Below are 18,127 nucleotides of genomic sequence, written 5' to 3'. Positions count from 1 at the left end.
TGTGTGTGTGTGTTAAAAGGCCACTCACTTAACCTTTGCCTTTTATTAACTTTCCTCTTTCTCTTCCCTTCTAATCCCCTCCCTTCCTCCCTCCCTACCTCCCTAAGTCTTATCCTATTTCTCCCTTCTCCCTATTTTCTATTCTTCCTTTTCCATTTTCTTGTTTTATTTTCCATCTCTCCTTCACTTTCCTAATTTCTCTTTCCCATTTTTTATTGCTTCTTTTCTTTTCCTTCTTCTGTGTCCTTCTCACATTTTTATTTATTTATATTTCTCTCCTTCATTTTCTTTCCTCCTTCTCCTCCTCCTTCTTGTGTATCCTTTCATTATACATCCTCCTCCTCCTCTCCTTCCTCTCTTTATTTTTCCTCCCTCACTCCTACGCACACTCCCCTCCATTCACCTCCTTCCCTCCCCTCCATCCCCCACCCAATCCTCCTGACTCACCCTTTCCCCTCACCCTTGCCCCTCACCCTTCACCTTTAAACTTCACCATCACCCATCCCTATCACCCTTTCCTATCGTCCATTCCCATCACCCTTCCTGACTCACCCTTCCCTATTACCCTTCACCCGTATGTACATTGGGCAGGCTTGAACTGACCCCATATATGTGTCGGACCATACCTGATATCTTATGTTCCTTTTTATTTTATTATTGACCTTGTAATTCGTGTCTTTATCATGTTATGTGTTCCCTGTTATTCGTATTGATTATTCGATTATTTTATTCGATTTTTTTTTATTCGATTTTTTTATTCGATTTGCTTCTGATGTGATTCGATTTTGTGATTCGATTTTTTTTCTATTCGATTTTTTTATTCGATTTTTTTTATTCGATTTGCTTCTGATGTGATTTGATTTTGTGATTCGATTTTTTTTCTGTTCGATTTCTTTATTCGATTTTTTTTATTTGATTCTTCTGATGTGATTTTTCTGCTTCTGATGTGTTTTGCAAGTAAGTGTGAACCGATTTTCGTGTCTGTTCTTCACGCTACAAATCATTCATTCTTTCTCTATTTCAGTCGCCCTTGATTCATAATTGCGCGCTAAATATATTATTCCTTCTCTCCTTTTCACATCCGTTTCCTCAAGGCTCACTCGCTTCGCTTCACTTCCCTTCCTTCATTTCAACATCAACTTCTTCACATGCGCAGTAAGTCTTTTATTTCTCTCGTAAACATCCTTTCAACCTCAACTTCATCGCAAGACGTATTTATTTTTTTCTCTCTCGTCAGCATCATTTCAACTTCACCAGATTATTTTTTTTTCACTCACGTCAACTTTTTTATCGAGCGACTTTAATTATTTTTTTTTCTCCCTCCCTCGTCAGCATCATCTCAACTTCAACATCTCAGCCGGACTTAAATCTTTTTTCTGTCTCTCACGCCACCGTCATTTCCTCACCTCTTCTTTCGTTTCCTGGCATTACGTATTCACTTCCTCCCTTCCACTCTACTACGGCGGCAGCGTGGGAGGAGGCGGCGTGGGGCAACGGAGAGGACCCGTGGCGACACACACCTGTGGCCGGCAAATCATTCCGCTCCGCCACCTGTGAACGTCCACCCCACCACCCACCGCCATCTCCTACCTACCCCCGCCCGTGCCGCCCTCCCTCCCTCGTCCCCTCCTCTGTATCGACACTCTTTCGCAAACAAGGTGAGAGTGAGAGAGAAAGATGGATTGGTAGAGAGAGAGAGAGAGAGAGAGAGAGAGAGAGAGAGAGAGAATATATTTGGGTTGCTTAAGAGAAAGTTCAATAATTTGTAAGAGAAAAAAGTTGCATTGATCCCATTATAATCACGTGTTATTTATGTGTATGTGTGTATGTATGTATGTATGTGTGTGTGTGTGTGTGTGTGTGTGTGTGTGTGTGTGTGTGTGTGTGTGTTATTTTCCCATTGTTGTCTTTGCATTTAGAAGATCATATTAGGGCCGCATTTTCCTTCTCTATTTTCCTTTCTTTCCTTTTTTTCCTATTTTTCTTTCTATAATTTCCTGTTTTTTCTTCCTATCACATTCTTTTCTCTATGTGTCTTTTATCCCTTTTTCCTTCTTTCTTTTCTATTTTTCTATTTTTATCCTATTTTCCCTTTCTGTCATATTCTCTTCCTTATTTTCCTTTTTCCTTTTTTTTGTTCCTTCCTATTTTTCCCCATTTTTCATTCCTGTCACATTCTTTTCTATATTTTCCTGTTTTTATTTATTTTCTGTCCTCTTATTTTCCCTCGGTCTGCCTCATCTTACATCCCAAACAAACAAAACAAGTATAAAACAAGTACTTACCCAGAAGGAGGAGAAGGACATGGAAGAAGAGGAGGAGGAGGAGGAGCGGGAGAGGTCGGGATGTCGGTGGCCGCCTCATCCTGGGACTTGGCTCTGGTCAGGCTGCCTAGAGGCGCCCACGCCCCCAACACATGCTAGCTCGCCCTCACAGACACGCCGGCACACCACGCCACGCCCTTATACACCCTTAGCTTCCTGGTGTGAGTTCAAAGTCGTTGGGGTCGTAGTAGGTCACTTCGGGGTCGTGGGGGCGTGGTGGTCAGGGCACTCACTTGTCACTGGTTACTGGGCACAACACGGGCACTCACTTTCACTGTTCTTGGGTCGCTGCAATAGAAAGTGGTTGTTGGTGACGCGGCGAACATGTGGCGGCGATAACAGGGTAGGAGGGAAAGGGTTATTTATATGAGCGCAACACCGTGACCTGAACAGACTACAATTAAGGCTTACTGAGTGTGAAGTGTGGTGTTTTTTTTCCTTTTATTCGAAGTGATGTTATAGTAATGGGAAGGGTTATTCGTAAGGGCAGAACACCGTGACCTGAACAGACTACAATTAAGGCTTACTGAGTGTGAAGTGTAGTGTTTTTTTCCTTTTATTCGAAGTGATGTTATAGTACAGGGAAGGGTTATTTATATGGGCGCAACACCGTGACCTGAACAGACTACAATTAAGGCTTACTGAGTGTGAAGTGTAGTGTTTTTTTTTCCTTTTATTCGAAGTGATGTTGTAGTAATGGGAAGGGTTATTTATATGAGCGCAACACCGTGACCTGAACAGACTACAATTAAGGCTTACTGAGTGTGAAGTGTAGTGTTTTTTCCTTTTATTCGAAGTGATGTTGTAGTAATGGGAAGGGTTATTCGTAAGGGCAGAACACCGTGACCTAAGCAGACAGTAAGGGCCATATTCTTCAACATTTCACTGTCCAACACCTCAGCTCTTAACACGTCTTCCACCTTAAGAACAAAAACCAGAGCACTAGAGGACCCAGGAACGTTCACCAATCCAAATAAGATACCACATAAGTTACAAAAGAGGTACAGCACATTAGACGATTATTTAAGTGTCCTTTACTCAAGATCGAAAACCAGAGCACTAGAGGACCCAGGAACGTTCACCAATCCAAATAAGATACCACATTAGTTATAAAAGAGGTACAGCACATTAGACGATTATTTAATGTGTCCCTTTACTCAAGATCGAAAACCAGAGCACTAGAGGACCCAGGAACGTTCACCAATCCAAATAAGATACCACATAAGTTACAAAAGAGGTACAGCACATTAGACGATTATTTAATGTGTCCTTTACTCAAGATCGAAAACCAGAGCACTAGAGGACCCAGGAACGCTCAACAACCCAAATACTGAACAACATAAGATACAATAGAGGTACAGCACTTCAGACGGTTCTTAAGTGTCCTTTTCATAACATCTCAACTCTAAACACGTCTTCCACCTCAAGAGCAAAATTCAGAACAGGAGAGGACCCAGGAACATCCACTAACCCAGCACACTTTCCCCTCGCTACATGGAAGAGCCAAATCAGCTCAAATTCTATGCGCAACCGAACGTAATGTATGCTAACCACGCTCTCCCACCAGACATTCCTTGGACGCATTGCCTCAGCTGAACGTGTGAATCGGGGAGGGAACGAGGGCGAGGGACTGATAGAGAGGACTTCCGCGGCGAACCAATGCAACGTTCGGATACTGGTTAGGGAGCGTCGGGCGTCAGGGAGGAAGGGTCGCGGAGGGGTAGAAGCGCCCTGGGCCACGGATAGCATCACGTAGGAGTGGGAGGAGGTCGTTTGCCTTTCGTTGTCCTAATGTTAAGCGAGCGATGACACTGAGAGAGAGAGAGAGAGAGAGAGTATATTTATTTTCCTTCACCACCATCACAACCATCACTAATACCACCACCACCAACAACAACAACACCAACAACAACACCATCACCACCACCACTAACACCACCATCACCACCGCCTCCACGAACGAAAATAAACGTAAAAGGTGAAGTTGCCCCACCACCACCAAAGCCACCACCACCACCACCACCACCACCACCACCACCGCCGCCTTACGTAACCGCAAATTCAATACATTCCGTCCGGCGCGCCGCGTTGCCGACCCACGCCGTCACCGCCTTCGCCCGGCCCAGCCCAGCGACGCCCCCGAGGCTCCCCCGCGGCAAGGTCACGCTCACTCGCCCGCTCTGTGCCTCGCCCTGCCCCGCTGCCTTGTTCGTCTCAGGCCTTACTAACACTGACTAACACCACACACCACACCTTCCTATGCTGTCCCGTCCTTCCCTCATTCAGTATATCCACACTACTTAAACATTCTCTTCTTCCTAACTCTTCCTTTCATACTCTTCTTTCTTCATATCTTTCTTCTTTCTGTCCTTCGTTTCATACTCTTCTCTCTCTCTTCATATCTTTTTTTCTTTCTTTCCTTCTCCAAATTTCCTACTGTCCATCCACCACGCAGTTCCACCACAAGCAAACGCATCCTTACTTTATTTCACACACCGTTTTCCTCTTTGTTTCTTTACGTCTCATCCTTTTCCTTTTCATATTTCTCTTCTCCCTTCTCTCGTACTCCTTTCTTACTCCTCGTCCTCCTCCCCTTCCTACTGTCCCGTCCTTCCCAACGCAAGATTTTACAAACAACGCTACTTTAAGTTGATTTCATACTCCGTTCACATTCTTCTTCTCCTTTCTTTCCGCTAATATCCTTCTCCTTTCCTTCCTTACTCGTCCTCCTCCCCTTCCTACTGTCCCGTCCTTCCCAACGCAAGATTTTACAAACAACGCTACTCTAAGTTGATTTCATACTCCGTTCACATTCTTCTTCTCCTTTTTTTCCGCTAATATCCTTCTCCTTTCCATCCTTACTCGTCCTCCTCCCCTTCCTACTGTCCCGTCCTTCCCAACGCAAGATTTTACAAACAACGTTACTTTAAGTTGATTTCATACTCCGTTCACATCCTTCTTCTCCTTTCTTTCCGCTAATATCCTTCTTTCCTTCCTTACTCGTCCTCCTCCCCTTCCTACTATCCCGTCCTTCCCAACGCAAGATTTTACAAACAACGTTACTTTAATTAAGTTGATTTCATACTCCGTTCACATTCTTCTCTTTTCTTTCCGCTAATATCCTTCTTTCTTTTCTTCTCTTCACCTCCATCTTCCTATCGTTCCTCCCTAACGCAGTATTTCACAAACAACGTCACCTTAACCTTGATTCCACATAGCACAGACACATTCACCTCCTCCTCCTTGCTTTCCGCCTCATACCCTCGACCTTCTTCCCTTTCTCTCCTCCCACACACGAGTTCGTCACCCCCACCTTCCTATGCCTCACCTTAACCTTACTCCACACCACACACCGCATCATCATTCTGTTTCTCCCCCCTCCACCTCATGCCCACGACCCACACCCACGTCCGTCTCTCCTTCCTTCACTCCCCCACGCAGTTCAACGCCTTTAGAAGTAACGCCACACTCCCTCAACGCTCCATAACTGTATTTCACACGACACAAAGACATCCTCCACCTCTTCCTACTTGTCTTTCCTACGCCCCACACACCCACGACCTTCTTTCCTTCTCTCCCTCCCCCGGGCAGTTCGGAGTATGGCCACACCTCCCTCAATGCACACCACACACACACATCCTCCTTCTGTTTGCTCTCCTACACCCACCTCCTTCTTGCCTTCCTTCCCCCCTTCGCAACCCGTCACCAGGCATCCTTATAAGCCTCAAAACACTCTTAGTTCACCATAATTTAACTTCACACAACATTCTCCCTCTGTTTACCTTCCTACATACCTTCCTTTCTTTCTATCTTCCTTTCCCCCCCTTCGCAACCCGTCACCAGGCATCCTTATAAGCCTCAAAACACTCTTAGTTCACCATAATTTAACTTCACACCACACACACTCTGCTTGGTTACCCTTCAACTCCGCATCCAGCCCCTTCTCTGCCCATATCAACCACTCACCACTCCCCAAGCACCTTAAAAGAGCATCGCCACACCCCTGCAGGTCACCATAACTTGATTGCACTGTAAAGCACTGATAGGTGGTGTGTTGCAATGAACAGACTGGGGAACATATAGCGGGATTTGGGAATTATTTCTCTCTTTCTGGTTAGTTAGGGGAGTTCAGAGTTTGCAAGCGTATGTTTACTACACACGTATATGCATTTACACAACACACAGGCTTATGATTGACCCCCCAACACACATACTCACCATCCACCTCTCTGCCTTCCTTCCTTCACCAAGCAGTGTCACTCAGAGCACCAGAAACAGCCTCACCACACCTTGGTTTTGCACAACACGCCCTCCGCCTCCTCCTCCTCCTTCTCTTTGCCCTTTCAACACACTGCAAACACAACACATACTCCAGCCTACTCTCCTGCCCTCCTCCTACACATTGCATCACGTGGATCCTGTATTCAATCGCCAGTTAGACCTAAATTGTACTACTTGACATGCAGTCTAACTCGTTTTTGGCCCGATAAACCCCTCGTTCGGGTCCACGCCAAGCCTTTGTGCAAGATACTGGATATTATTATTTGTGTTTTGCATCATACTGCGGGCAAAACATTCCTCGCTCTCTCTATCCCTCTCCCTCTCTCTCTCCTCCTTCTCCAAGCAGATATCCCGAATCGCACGTCACATCTACATATTTGAGGTCCATATTCTTAGACAGATCGACGCCCTTGCTACCATACATATTTGACAAGGCTTTCATAAGAGTTCTGGTCCTTTCCCGGGGTAATTTTATGACCCTGATGGTAGTGTGACCCCTCCTCTTAGCTTTACTTCACACCACACACACATTCTCCTCCTCTCCTCCATCTTCCTTTCTCCTCCATATCCTTCGCCTGTCCTTCTCTTCACCTCACAGTCAACCCAAACCGTGTCACATATTCCCAGTGTCAGAAAGCAGGATAGCACGCGCGTGAGGCACCATGTATTACACAACCTTCGCTGGTCTTTTCATAACCACTAAGGGAGAATTTTGAGTCATGCCCTCCACCTAGTGACCAATGCTACCGGGTCACGCCTCTTCGCATGACAGGCGGAAGAGTTGACTGGCTGACTGGTTGGTGAAGTTGGGTTGGTTAGGTTGGACTCGTATTCGCAAAGTCATTCTTCCTCTTGCATATTAGAATGTCATAGCAGTTTCTTCTTCCTCTTCCTCTTATTTGTTAGTTCTTAGCTTTTTCTTCTCATTTCCACTTTTCTCTATTAATATTTTCTCTTTGTCTGGTTAGTTCTAATTCGCAAAGTCATTCTTCCTCTTGCATATTAGAGTTTCCTAGCAGTTTCCTCTTCCTCTTCCTCTTATTTGTTAGTTCTTAGCTTTTTCTTCTCATTTCCATTTTTCTCTATTAATATTTTATCTTTGTCTGGTTAGTTCTAATTCGCAAAGTCATTCTTCCTCTTGCATATACGTATATTAGTTGCATTCCATAGCAGTTCCTTCTTTCATCTTCCTATTTCCTCTTTTTCTTTCCTTCGTTCATTATTTTCTCTTCCTCTTTTCCTTTTTTCGTTTCTTCTTCATCTTCCATCTCTGATTATCTTTTTTTTATTATTTGTATTTCCTTCTTATTCCTCTTTCCTTTCTGATTCCTCTTTTCTCTCATTCTTTGTTTACTTCTGATTCGTCTTTTGTTTCTTATTTGTCTTTCTCTTATTCCTCTTTTTCCTTCTGATTCCTCTTTTCTTTATTATTTATCTTTCCTTCTTATTCCTCTTTCCTTTCTGATTCCTCTTTTCTCTCATTCTTTGTTTACTTCTGATTCGTCTTTTGTTTCTTATTTGTCTTTCTCGTATTCCTCTTTTTTCTCTTGATTCCTCTCTTCCTTCTTTTTCCTCTCTTCTCTCTTATTTCTCTTTTCTTTCTTATAGTTTCTCCCTTAATAGCAACGTTCTCCTTCCTTCCATCACTTTTTCTCATTGGATAATAATAAGTTCGGCTTCCCTAACGGTATTTCGTCCCACGTATATGATTTACCCTTCCTTATGACACTTCAAGATTGCTTACTGACGTGGGAAGGGCGTGTGTAGGAAGGGGGAGGTGTGTGTGTGTGTGTGTGTGTGTGTGTGTGTGTGTGTGTGTGTGTGTAGGTATGGCAACCCTTCCATCTTCCCTCTCCCTCTCCTGCCCTTACCCTCCCTCCCCTGCCCTTTCCCACCCTTCCTAGCCCTTAGACGCGCTCGCTGGCTGCCCTTTCACCATAACCTCATCCCTCCTCTACCCCTCCTTTTTTTATATCGTCAAGTCCATCATTCATTTCTCGCTCTCGTCGAATCGCTAACATTCTTTTTCCTCTTCTCTGTCTGATTTCTCCTTTCTTTATTTCTCCTTTTTTCTCTTATTCTCTTTCATTCATAGTATTTCCCATCTCTCTCTTCATTCATTCATTCATTCATTGTATTTCCCATCTCTCACCTGATTCCCATTTCCATCTTTTTCATTCCATCCCATTCCGCTTCTCTAAAAATCTCCTCCTTTCTTTCTTTCTTTCTCTCCTTCTTCTTCCGCTTCTCACTGTCCCTTTTTCCTCCCTTCACTTTAAAACATGCCATAGTAGTGTGTCCCTCCGCCTCCCGATATTTCTGCCTTCCTCTTAACCCCATTCCTTTCCTATAAGAACGTCCTCCGCTTCTTTTCAATACTAGGCTTCTCCCTGCACCTCTCTCAGCGTTTCTTATCCTTCCTCCTTCACTCCATTCCTTTCACCAAACAATACTAAATCCTTCCCTTCATATATCACAATACTAGGCTTCTCCCTCCACCTCTCTCAGCGTTTCTTATCCTTCCCCCTTCACTCCATTCCTTTCTCCCTACAATACTAAATCCTTCCCTTCATATATCACAATACTAGGTCCTTCCCTCCACCTCTCTCAGCGTTTCTTATCCTTCCCCTTCACTCCATTCCTTTCACCAAACAATACTAGATCCTTCCCTTCATATATCACAAAACTAGGTCCTCCCCTCCACCTCTCTCAGCGTTTCTTATCCTTCCTCCTTCACTCCATTCCTTTCACCAAACAATACTAGATCCTTCCCTTCATATATCACAATACTAGGTCCTTCCCTCCACCTCTCAGCGCGTTTTCCTTCCCCTTCATTCCTTTCACCAAACAATACTAAATCCTTCCCTTCATATATCACAATACTAGGTCCTTCCCTCCACCTCTCTCATCGTTTCTTATCCTTCCCCTTCACTCCATTCCTTTCACCAAACAATACTAGATCCTTCCCTTCATATATCACAAAACTAGGTCCTTCCCTCCACCTCTCAGCGCGTTATCCTTCCCCTTCACTCCATTCCTTTCACCAAACAATACTAAATCCTTCCCTTCATATATCACAATACTAGGTCCTTCCCTCCACCTCTCTCAGCGTTTCTTATCCTTCCCCTTCACTCCATTCCTTTCACCAAACAATACTAGATCCTTCCCTTCATATATCACAAAACTAGGTCCTCCCCTCCACTTCTTACAGTCCCTTGTCCCTTTCTTCCCCTTCTAATCACAGTATCCATATAGTAATGTGTTCCTCCACCTCCCTACGTTGCTGTAACTCACCCTCTCCTTTCACCATCTTCCCGGAATTAACATCACTTCACGAAAAACAAGTATCACCGCCTTCTCATTGCGCATCAAAGCTACCCCGCCTTATCCTTTCACTTCTTACGCATTTAAGCTACACAAACTTATCCTTTCACTTCTTACGCATTTAAGCTACACAAACTTATCCTTTCACATCTTACGCATTTAAGCTACACAAACTTATCCTTTCACTTCTTACGCATTTAAGCTACACAAACTTATCTTTTCACTTCTTACGCATTTAAGCTACACAAACTTATCCTTTCACTTCTTACGAACTCGCCACATTAGTTTCTCCTCGCGTCGCTGTCTCTCTCGGGGTACTGAAGCCACTACCTCTTAAAGCCCCATCACAGTATTTAATCGGGATCACAAAATCTCTTTCTCTCATTATCTCGCTGTTTGTAAGCATTGAAACCATATTATTACGCCTCTCCACCCTTCACTCTCCCATCACAGCATCGTAACACCTCTCCCTCTTCATCTCGTGGTCCGTAAGCATCGAAGTCACATTGACACCTCTTTCCAATCTCAAAGTCCCTTCACCGTCAATATACAGCATCACAATGTCTCTCCCTGACTGCGAACATCGAAGGCACATTGCTACGTTTTTCCAGCTCTCACAAATCCTGTTTCACTTCCTTTCGTTGTCTCTTCTCCGTCCGCGAACATCGAGGCCACATTACTACGTCTTTCCAGCCCTTCACTGTCAATATTCAGCATCGCAACATATATCTCCGTCTTTCCAGCCCTTCACTGTCAATATTCAGCATCGCAACATATATCTCCGTCTTTCCAGCCCTTCACTGTCAATATTCAGCATCGCAACATCTATCTCAGCCTTTTCACCCTTCACTGTCCTTTCACCGTCTCTCAGCATCACAACACCTCGCCTCTCCACTGCTCACTGTCTCTCCGCGCATTGAAGTCACTCATTATCTCTCACCATCACCACTTTTTTCGCGGGGGAATGTTCACGAAGATAAGGATTTCCTTCGCCGAGGCCTCACGACACATGCGCACGCCTCGACACCACCAGCACCAACACAGACACGCACCGAAGCTCGCGGCGACACACTTCTCCTGGCGCGCGTCTCGGGGGGAATGGATGCTGGGCGCGCCGGTCACCTGGGCTTATATAGTTACACGGCCTGTGACGTCACGAGCAGCCCTGACCAGCGAGGCATCTGGACGGAGTTAGGGCAATGGTTGGTAGTCTTAGACGCTTCTGCCTCTCACATCAACTATTTTCAGAGGGCGAAAAGGAGATCAGTCGTGTTCTAATGAGTGTTTTTGGAGGTCCATGGTACTGAAGGAGGGTTAAACTACCGCCAGGGTCATTAAACTATGCCTGGAAATGCCCCAAACTCATACGAAACCCTTGTCAATAAAATACAGCCCTATATCCTTAAGTATTTCGGCGCCCAAGCCCACACATATCTGACAAGGCTCTCGTTGGAGTTTTGGGCATTTCCAGGGATAGTTTTAAAGACCCTGATGGTAGTTTGACCCTTCTTCTGTACCATGAACCTAAAAGAATACTCATTAGAACACGACTGGTCCCCTCTTTGACCTCTGGAAATCGTTGAACATTTTGAAAAGTTGTCAAAGTTGGAATTAGTTAAACACATAATTTGACAAGGCTTTCGTTGGAGTTTGGGGCATTTCCAGGAGTAGTTTAATGACCCTGGTGGTAGTTTGACCCTTCTTCTGTATCATGAACCTAAAAGAATACTCATTAGAACACGACTGATCTCCTCTTTGACCTTTGGAAAGTTGTTAAAGTTGGAATTAGTTAAACATAATTTGACAAGGCTCTCGTTGGAGTTTTGGGCATTTCCAGGGGTGTTTTTAAAGACTTTGATGGTAGTTTGACCCTTCTTCTGTACCATGAACCTAAACAAACACTCATTAGAACCCGAGTGATCCCTTCTTTGGCCTTTGGAAATGGTTGGTTTGAGAGGAGGAAGCGTCTGTTTATACCGACCTTAATCACGTTGACTCAGAGGTGTTTTTTTAAGGTTCCCCAATAGGCCTAGGCGGAGTATGCGAGGAACCAAGACCTACTAAAACGATGTTGAAACTTAATCCTTACTACGAATTTCTCCTCCTCCTCCTCCTCTTATACCAAGGCCATCTCGCGGCTCAGGAAATGCTCACGTGTCGTTGTTGTTGTTTTTTGTTGTTTTGAGGAACGAAAGAATGCTCGTAAATTAACACGGGGCTTGATTCACTTCCTCTCCAATACCTTTGTTGTCGTTCTCGTCTTCTTGTGCTCATCGCGCGCCAATGTTTAACCTTCGACTTCGATTGATGATGATGATGATGATGATGATGAGGGTGAAGTAATAAAAGGTTTGCTAGGGAAGTAGTTATTTATTTATATATTTGCCTAAGGGTAGGTGTGTGTGTGTGTGTGTGTGTGTGTGTGTGTGTGTGTGTGTGTGTGTTCTCCCCGTCTGTCCGTCTGTCTGTTTGTGCATATGTCTGTGTGTCTTTGTTTATGCTTTGACCTTCACATTCAAATAAGAATGAAAGAAAAAAAAAAGAAAGAGAAAAACACGGACTGGTAATTATTATCTACTGAACATCATCATCATTATAATTGTTCTGTCACGATCACTGTTAACCATTATACAATACTCCATTCCCTTCAATCCTTTCCCTTCACTCTTCGCTTCCATCACCTCCAACCCTTCGACACACACAGCCATCCATCCCTTCCTTCACTCTGACCCCTCAACACACATCCTCCATTCCCTTCATCCCTTCAGTACCACACCCAGGTCCATTTACACAGTTCGCCATGATGGGTTAGCAAGCTCCCAAACCAATGCAAAGACTTCAAAACTTCCCTGTATTGTGTCTGGTGTTCACGTTTAAGTTGAAAGATTGAGGATACTATTCAGGAAATTTCTCTGGTGGTGAGTAGATTATATGGGATTGTATAGTTTGGCTCGGGCTGTTACGAAGACACTGTGTTGGACTGTGGAAATGGCTCTCAGCGCCGCCTCTACATATCCCTGCGCGCGTCGAACTTAATCAAGACGTAGATCGCGTCGGTGGTTTTCGTCCCGAACACTCGCTTCATGACCATGTTGCGCTCGAGGAAGTAGCCGGCAATGTCGTCGCTGATGTCCTCCCCGTTGGACCGAATCACGATCATCTGCGGGGACGAGAAAGAAAAGAAGGTATGACTGAAGGAGCATGGGGCGAGGAGGGGCGTTGAAGAGGTTATGTTAGTAGTATTCACGTTGGTTAGGAAAATAAGCCCCTCCCCTTCCGAGTAGGTAGCGTTAGTAGAATTCTCTGTTTATGTTAGTTAGGAAAATAAGCCCCTCCCCTTTCAAATAGGTAGCGTTAGTAAAATTCTCTGTTTATGTTAGTTAGGAAAATAAGCCCCTCCCCTTTCAAATAGGTAGCGTTAGTAAAATTCTCTGTTTATGTTAGTTAGGAAAATAAGCCCCTCCCCTTTCAAATAGGTAGCGTTAGTAAAATTCTCTGTTTATGTTAGTTAGGAAAATAAGCCCCTCCCCTTTCAAATAGGTAGCGTTAGTATAATTCTCTGTTTATGTTAGTTAGGAAAATAAGCCCCTCCCCTTTCAAATAGGTAGCGTTAGTAAAATTCTCTGTTTATGTTAGTTAGGAAAATAAGCCCCTCCCCTTCCGAATAGGTAGCGTTAGTAAAATTCTCTGTTTATGTTAGTTAGGAAAATAAGCCCCTCCCCTTTCAAATAGGTAACGTTAGTAGAATTCTCTGTTTATGTTAGTTAGGAAAATAAGCCCCTCCCCTTTCAAATAGGTAGCGTTAGTAAAATTCTATGTTTATGTTAGTTAGGAAAATAAGCCCCTCCCCTTTCAAATAGGTAACGTTAGTAGAATTCTCTGTTTATGTTAGTTAGGAAAATAAGCCCTAACCTTCGAAGAGGTTGTTAGTTGTATTCTGTTCACATTAGTTACGGAAATAAGCCTCTCCCCATTTTCCATTAGTATATTTAATTGGTTATCCCGCAAGTATAAGCCGCGCCTGGTATCTAAATCGGGCTAGGAAAGGTAAATCGTATCTGGAATTGCTGGGTTTGTGTGGGCAGGGCTGTTGCTGATATTAATTGAAGAAAGGACAGTTGGTGATGGTTGTCCTTGAGAAGATGTAGAGAAGGGTGTTTAGGAAGAAGAAAAGGGTGAAGGGTATATTACAAGTGGGAGAAGGAAGAGGTGAGGGTGAATGAGGATTAAGAACGTGAATGGAAAGGGAGGAAGAGAACGGGAAAGGGAAGGGAAGGGAAGTGAAAGCGGTGGTCAGGAATGGAGAACGAGAGAGAGAGAGAGAGAGAGAGAGAGAGAGAGAGAGAGAGAGAGAGAGAGAGAGAGAGAGAGAGAGAGAGAGAGTGTGTGTGTGTGTCTGCGTGTGTGTGTGTGTAGGAAGGACGGATTTGGCGATAGACATAGATAAAAGAAATAAAAAAAAGTCATAGAGAGGTCATGGACTTGAAAAAAAAAGTAGATAGTGGAGATTAAAGAAGAGAAGGAAAAAATAGTTATAAGATCAAGGCTGGGAAGGGTGAAGAGAGAGAGAGAGAGAGAGAGAGAGAGAGAGAGAGAGAGAGAGAGAGAGAGAGAGAGAGAGAGAGAGAGAGAGAGAGAGAGAGAGAGAGAGAGAGAGAGAGAGAGAGAGAGAGAGAGAGAGAGAAGAACAAGCAAAAAAAAAAATATCAATAACTGCAAGAAAGGACCAAAAAAATAATATAAATGAAAAAAAAAAAAAAAAACAACAATCTGGCCTTTACTTGAGTAGCGACTCTCTTACTAAACACATATTTATTATGCATTTATTTTATTTACACTGAAAACAAACTCCAACTCACCTCCGTCTCCGGCAGTTCGTCCAGTTTCGTGTTGAGGAGGAGGTCGAGGTCATTGCCCGCCATGTCGAGGACGAGGAGGTCAAGGCTGGTGAGGCCGCTGGCGTACACAATGTTCTCGAGGGGCACGCACTGCGCCTCCATCAGCTCGTAGTTCTTGGTCTCCTTCTTATCCTGAACGGGGCAGTGAGGTGAACGGGTGAGGGAGTGTGTGCGTGAGTAGACAAGTGATCCAGTATGTGTGTGTGTGGGGGGGGGTATTGTATTCTGTGTAGGGGGGGAGGGGGGTTGTTTGTGTGTGAGGGGGTTATTGTGTGTGTTTTGTGGGGGTGTTGTGTGTGGCGGGGCGGTAGTGTGTGTGTGTTTGTAGAGGGGGAGGGTAGTGTGTGGGGGTGTTGTGTGTGGGGGGGAGGGGGAGTGTGTGTGTGGGAGGGGGGTTGTGTGTGGGGGGAGGGAGCTATTGTGCGTGTGTGGGGGGAGGGGGAGTGTGGGGTGTGAGGGGGGTTGTGTGTGTAGGGGGGGGGTATTGTGCGTGTGTGTGGAGGGAGGGTAGTTTTGTATGTGGAGGAGGGGTAGGCCTATTAGAAGAGATTCCACCTACTCAAATCCCTTCACACACTCACTGATATTTTATGACGTATGATCTTCTTTATTTTCTATCTTTATAATTTCCTCCAAAGAACATACACTCTGATACCCCTCCCCCTCCCCTCCCCGCAGACCAGTCCATAATACCCTGCAAACACCCGCTTAACGTCTTCATATCTCCTACTCACCATCTGCCACAACACCTGCACCTTGGTCTTGCCCAACGCCGCTACCTCCTCCTCCTCGCTGAGTCCCTTCTTGATTTTGGGATGGGCCAACTTCATCTGCGAGAATGGCAAGTTAGTGTATGTGTGGTAGGGAGGTTCACTGATATTTGTTAGTGAAATTATAATACCGAGGAATACAGTAACAAAAGCATGTAGGTCTTAGAAGACGTCTGTTTGAAAGCATCACTTGTAGGTACTGCAAAAAAATGTAATAATTTTTTTGCAAGATATTGACGGTAGTGATTGTTGGCTAATACTGAAGAAGGGATATCAGGTTGACTTGGAGTTAAACTTGGCGATATCGGGGCCGAAAACCCGAGGAAACACTAAGTAAGGAATATATACGTTTACCAGTAAGATTCCAATACTTTGAAACGAACTGAAGATATAGCAAGACCTTCGTTGTATGTAAACACTAGCTGTAGGTATAAAATAAAAATAGCAGATACTAGCCTGGCATAGGTACAATTTTCTTAATATGTAGAAATGTACCGAAAAGAGATATAACCAAATCTTTATATTGTATGTAGAGTGTAAATATTTATTGGTAATAGTGGATATGTATCTCCCCCAACACAAAGTTCGCCCGTGCACTCCCTCACCTTGGCGGGGTAGGAGTAGGGTGACACACACACACGAGTGGCCTGAGCCTTGCGCGCCTTCTTCAGCAGCTTCTGGTAGAGTCGCGGGTGAGGCTCCACCAACAGGCCAGACCAACCCAGGGCCCTTTCAAGAGGCAGCGTGATGGACTTGTACTCGCCGTCGCCCGCCCCCAGGTCCAAGAACACTCCGCCGCGCTGCCACGGACCCCAGCGTTAGCACTTATTGAGGTAAGTACTCACTCAACATCAATCAGCACCTTATAGAACATTATTTTTACGGGAAAGGAGACATCTCAAGGGAAAAAGGGAACCCAAAAAGCCCTCGTATCTCACCTTGCTCTTGAAGTACTCCTTGATGAACTGAAGCACTGCCTGGAGGTTCTCGTCCAAGCCAGTGATACCCGACAGGTGGTACTCGGTCGAGGCGGGCGGCGTGAAGTAGTTTGCGCGGAGGTAGTTGGCCATCGCCTCGTTGTTGAAGGCGGGCGGCCCCTCCAGAAACTTGCCGAGGCACACTGTGGCGGCAGGAGGAAGAGCCGCGTTGAAAAGAGATGGATAGCAAAGCCTGTCAGGAAAATAGCTCGAAATCCATCTTATTTATAGTTTTATTTATTTTCTTTCGTGTCCTCGCCGTCTGTTTTCTCTTTGTGTCAGAATTAAACGAGAATAGTTCAGCATTTAAAGACAAAATCTCTTTTTTTATCATATAGCGCCGGATCTCCCTCTGTTCTTCCTTCGTGTGGGTTATTATTTACTTTTGTTATGCCCTGACCTGCCCCCTTTGCTGGAAAAAAATATACGTCTAGTTTATCTCGGTATCGTATCTCGTGTGTGTGTGTGTGTGTGTGTGTGTGTGTGTTACCTTGCTTGGTGCACACGTTGCGGGGTGGGCCCAGGAGCGTGGCGGACAGCTGCAGGATAAGCAGCACACCGAACACTGCCAGCAGGGTGGCCACGGAGGCGCCCAGACACCTGAGGGGAGGAATACCATGGCGTGATGCATGCGTGGCTGGACTCCTCTACCATCCTCTCGGGGAAGGAAACACATCACCCAATGAGCGCTTCTGTGAGGCACTTCAATCAACTCTGAGGTGCAAGTAGCCGCTTTACCCTTCGCCCATCAATGTATCATTTCATTAGAACAGCCGCTCATTTTCTACCTCTATTGACACCTCGCCGCTCTGTTTTAATCGACATTTTAGCGCCATAACTGCTAACACTTGCCACACGTTACCTGTTGACGCCGTTTGCAATGCCTCTAAATGCAAAGCTGGCCATGTGCCTCACTTAACTCTTCGCCTTTCGCGCTACCATTTCATTAACAGACCAGCCGCTAACCTTACACCAGGGGTTCCCAACCTTTTTGTTCCTCTGTACCCCTTGGGCATTTTTATAGGTTCCCGTGTACCCCTAAAAATTTAGGATAAAAACAATGAAATTGTAATATTTTTATATTATTTTATAATGAAATCTGTATGTGTAGACTGATGATATAATTTAAATAACAGTTTTGCTTACTAAAATGAAGAAATTGAAAAAAAAAACGACATTGTGCAATTTGAATGCAGATGTATTGTGCAGTAGTGGTTATTCTCTCGGACCCAATGTACCCCCTGAAAAGTGCAACTGTACCACTGGGGAGACATGTATCCCAGGTTGGGAACCCCTGCCCTACACCAACTCACACCTCTCCGCTCTGTTTTAATCGACATTTCACCGCCACAACAGTTTGCCACGTTACCTGTTCACGCCGTTTTTGTCCACGCCCATGTTTCTGTCGCCGCCGCTCACCGAGGAGTGTCCGCCAGAGCCTCACCGTTTTTCCTGCCCCGCCGCCTCGCCGCGTTGGCCGCCTGCCCGGGGCGCCGCGCTGCTGCCGTCACCGCCCCGACACGACTCTATAACCTCCACTACTTCCTCCTGCG

General features: G+C 45.0%; 2 protein-coding genes across 4 annotated transcripts in view; both read right to left on the bottom strand.

Annotated features, from left to right (window-relative positions):
* The window catches only part of LOC127005937 (mucin-5AC-like), a 73,625-nt gene extending 62,586 nt beyond the window's left edge, over positions 1-11,039 (bottom strand). For 2 of the 3 annotated variants that reach the window (XM_050875370.1, XM_050875372.1), the window contains exons 1-2: positions 10,982-11,039; positions 2,286-2,612 (exon numbers count right to left, since the gene is read on the bottom strand). In XM_050875370.1, the coding sequence (XP_050731327.1) occupies positions 2,286-2,364 (79 nt within the window). In that variant the 5' untranslated portion in view covers positions 2,365-2,612; positions 10,982-11,039. Of the gene's footprint in view, positions 1-2,285; positions 2,613-10,869 lie in introns of all 3 variants that reach the window. The other variant, XM_050875371.1, reaches the window with a different exon arrangement.
* A 1,266-nt stretch (positions 11,040-12,305) lies between these two features.
* On the bottom strand, positions 12,306-18,110 carry LOC127006023 (uncharacterized). The gene is made up of 7 exons (XM_050875500.1): positions 17,944-18,110; positions 17,065-17,174; positions 16,536-16,717; positions 16,203-16,397; positions 15,562-15,657; positions 14,789-14,959; positions 12,306-13,089 (listed from the first exon to the last, which is right to left on the bottom strand). The coding sequence occupies exons 1-7, from the start codon at positions 17,970-17,972 to the stop codon at positions 12,937-12,939; spliced, it is 936 nt and encodes a 311-aa protein (XP_050731457.1). The 5' UTR covers positions 17,973-18,110; the 3' UTR covers positions 12,306-12,936.
* Positions 18,111-18,127: the final 17 nt, after the last annotated feature.

Source organism: Eriocheir sinensis, chromosome 31 (assembly GCF_024679095.1).
Source record: "Eriocheir sinensis breed Jianghai 21 chromosome 31, ASM2467909v1, whole genome shotgun sequence".
NCBI lineage: Eukaryota > Metazoa > Arthropoda > Malacostraca > Decapoda > Varunidae > Eriocheir > Eriocheir sinensis.
The sequence above is the reverse complement of the archived record's forward strand: the minus strand, read 5'-3'. Positions and strand labels throughout refer to the sequence as shown.

Coding starts and splice junctions, on each gene's coding strand:
- LOC127006023 (XM_050875500.1), bottom strand. CDS start 17,972: ATGGGCGTGGACAAAAACGGCGTGAACAG. Junction 16,398..16,535: donor AGGAGTACTTCAAGAGCAAG/GTGAGATACGAG, acceptor GGTCCGTGGCAG/CGCGGCGGAGTGTTCTTGGA. Junction 14,960..15,561: donor TGCAGGTGTTGTGGCAGATG/GTGAGTAGGAGA, acceptor TGCCCCGTTCAG/GATAAGAAGGAGACCAAGAA.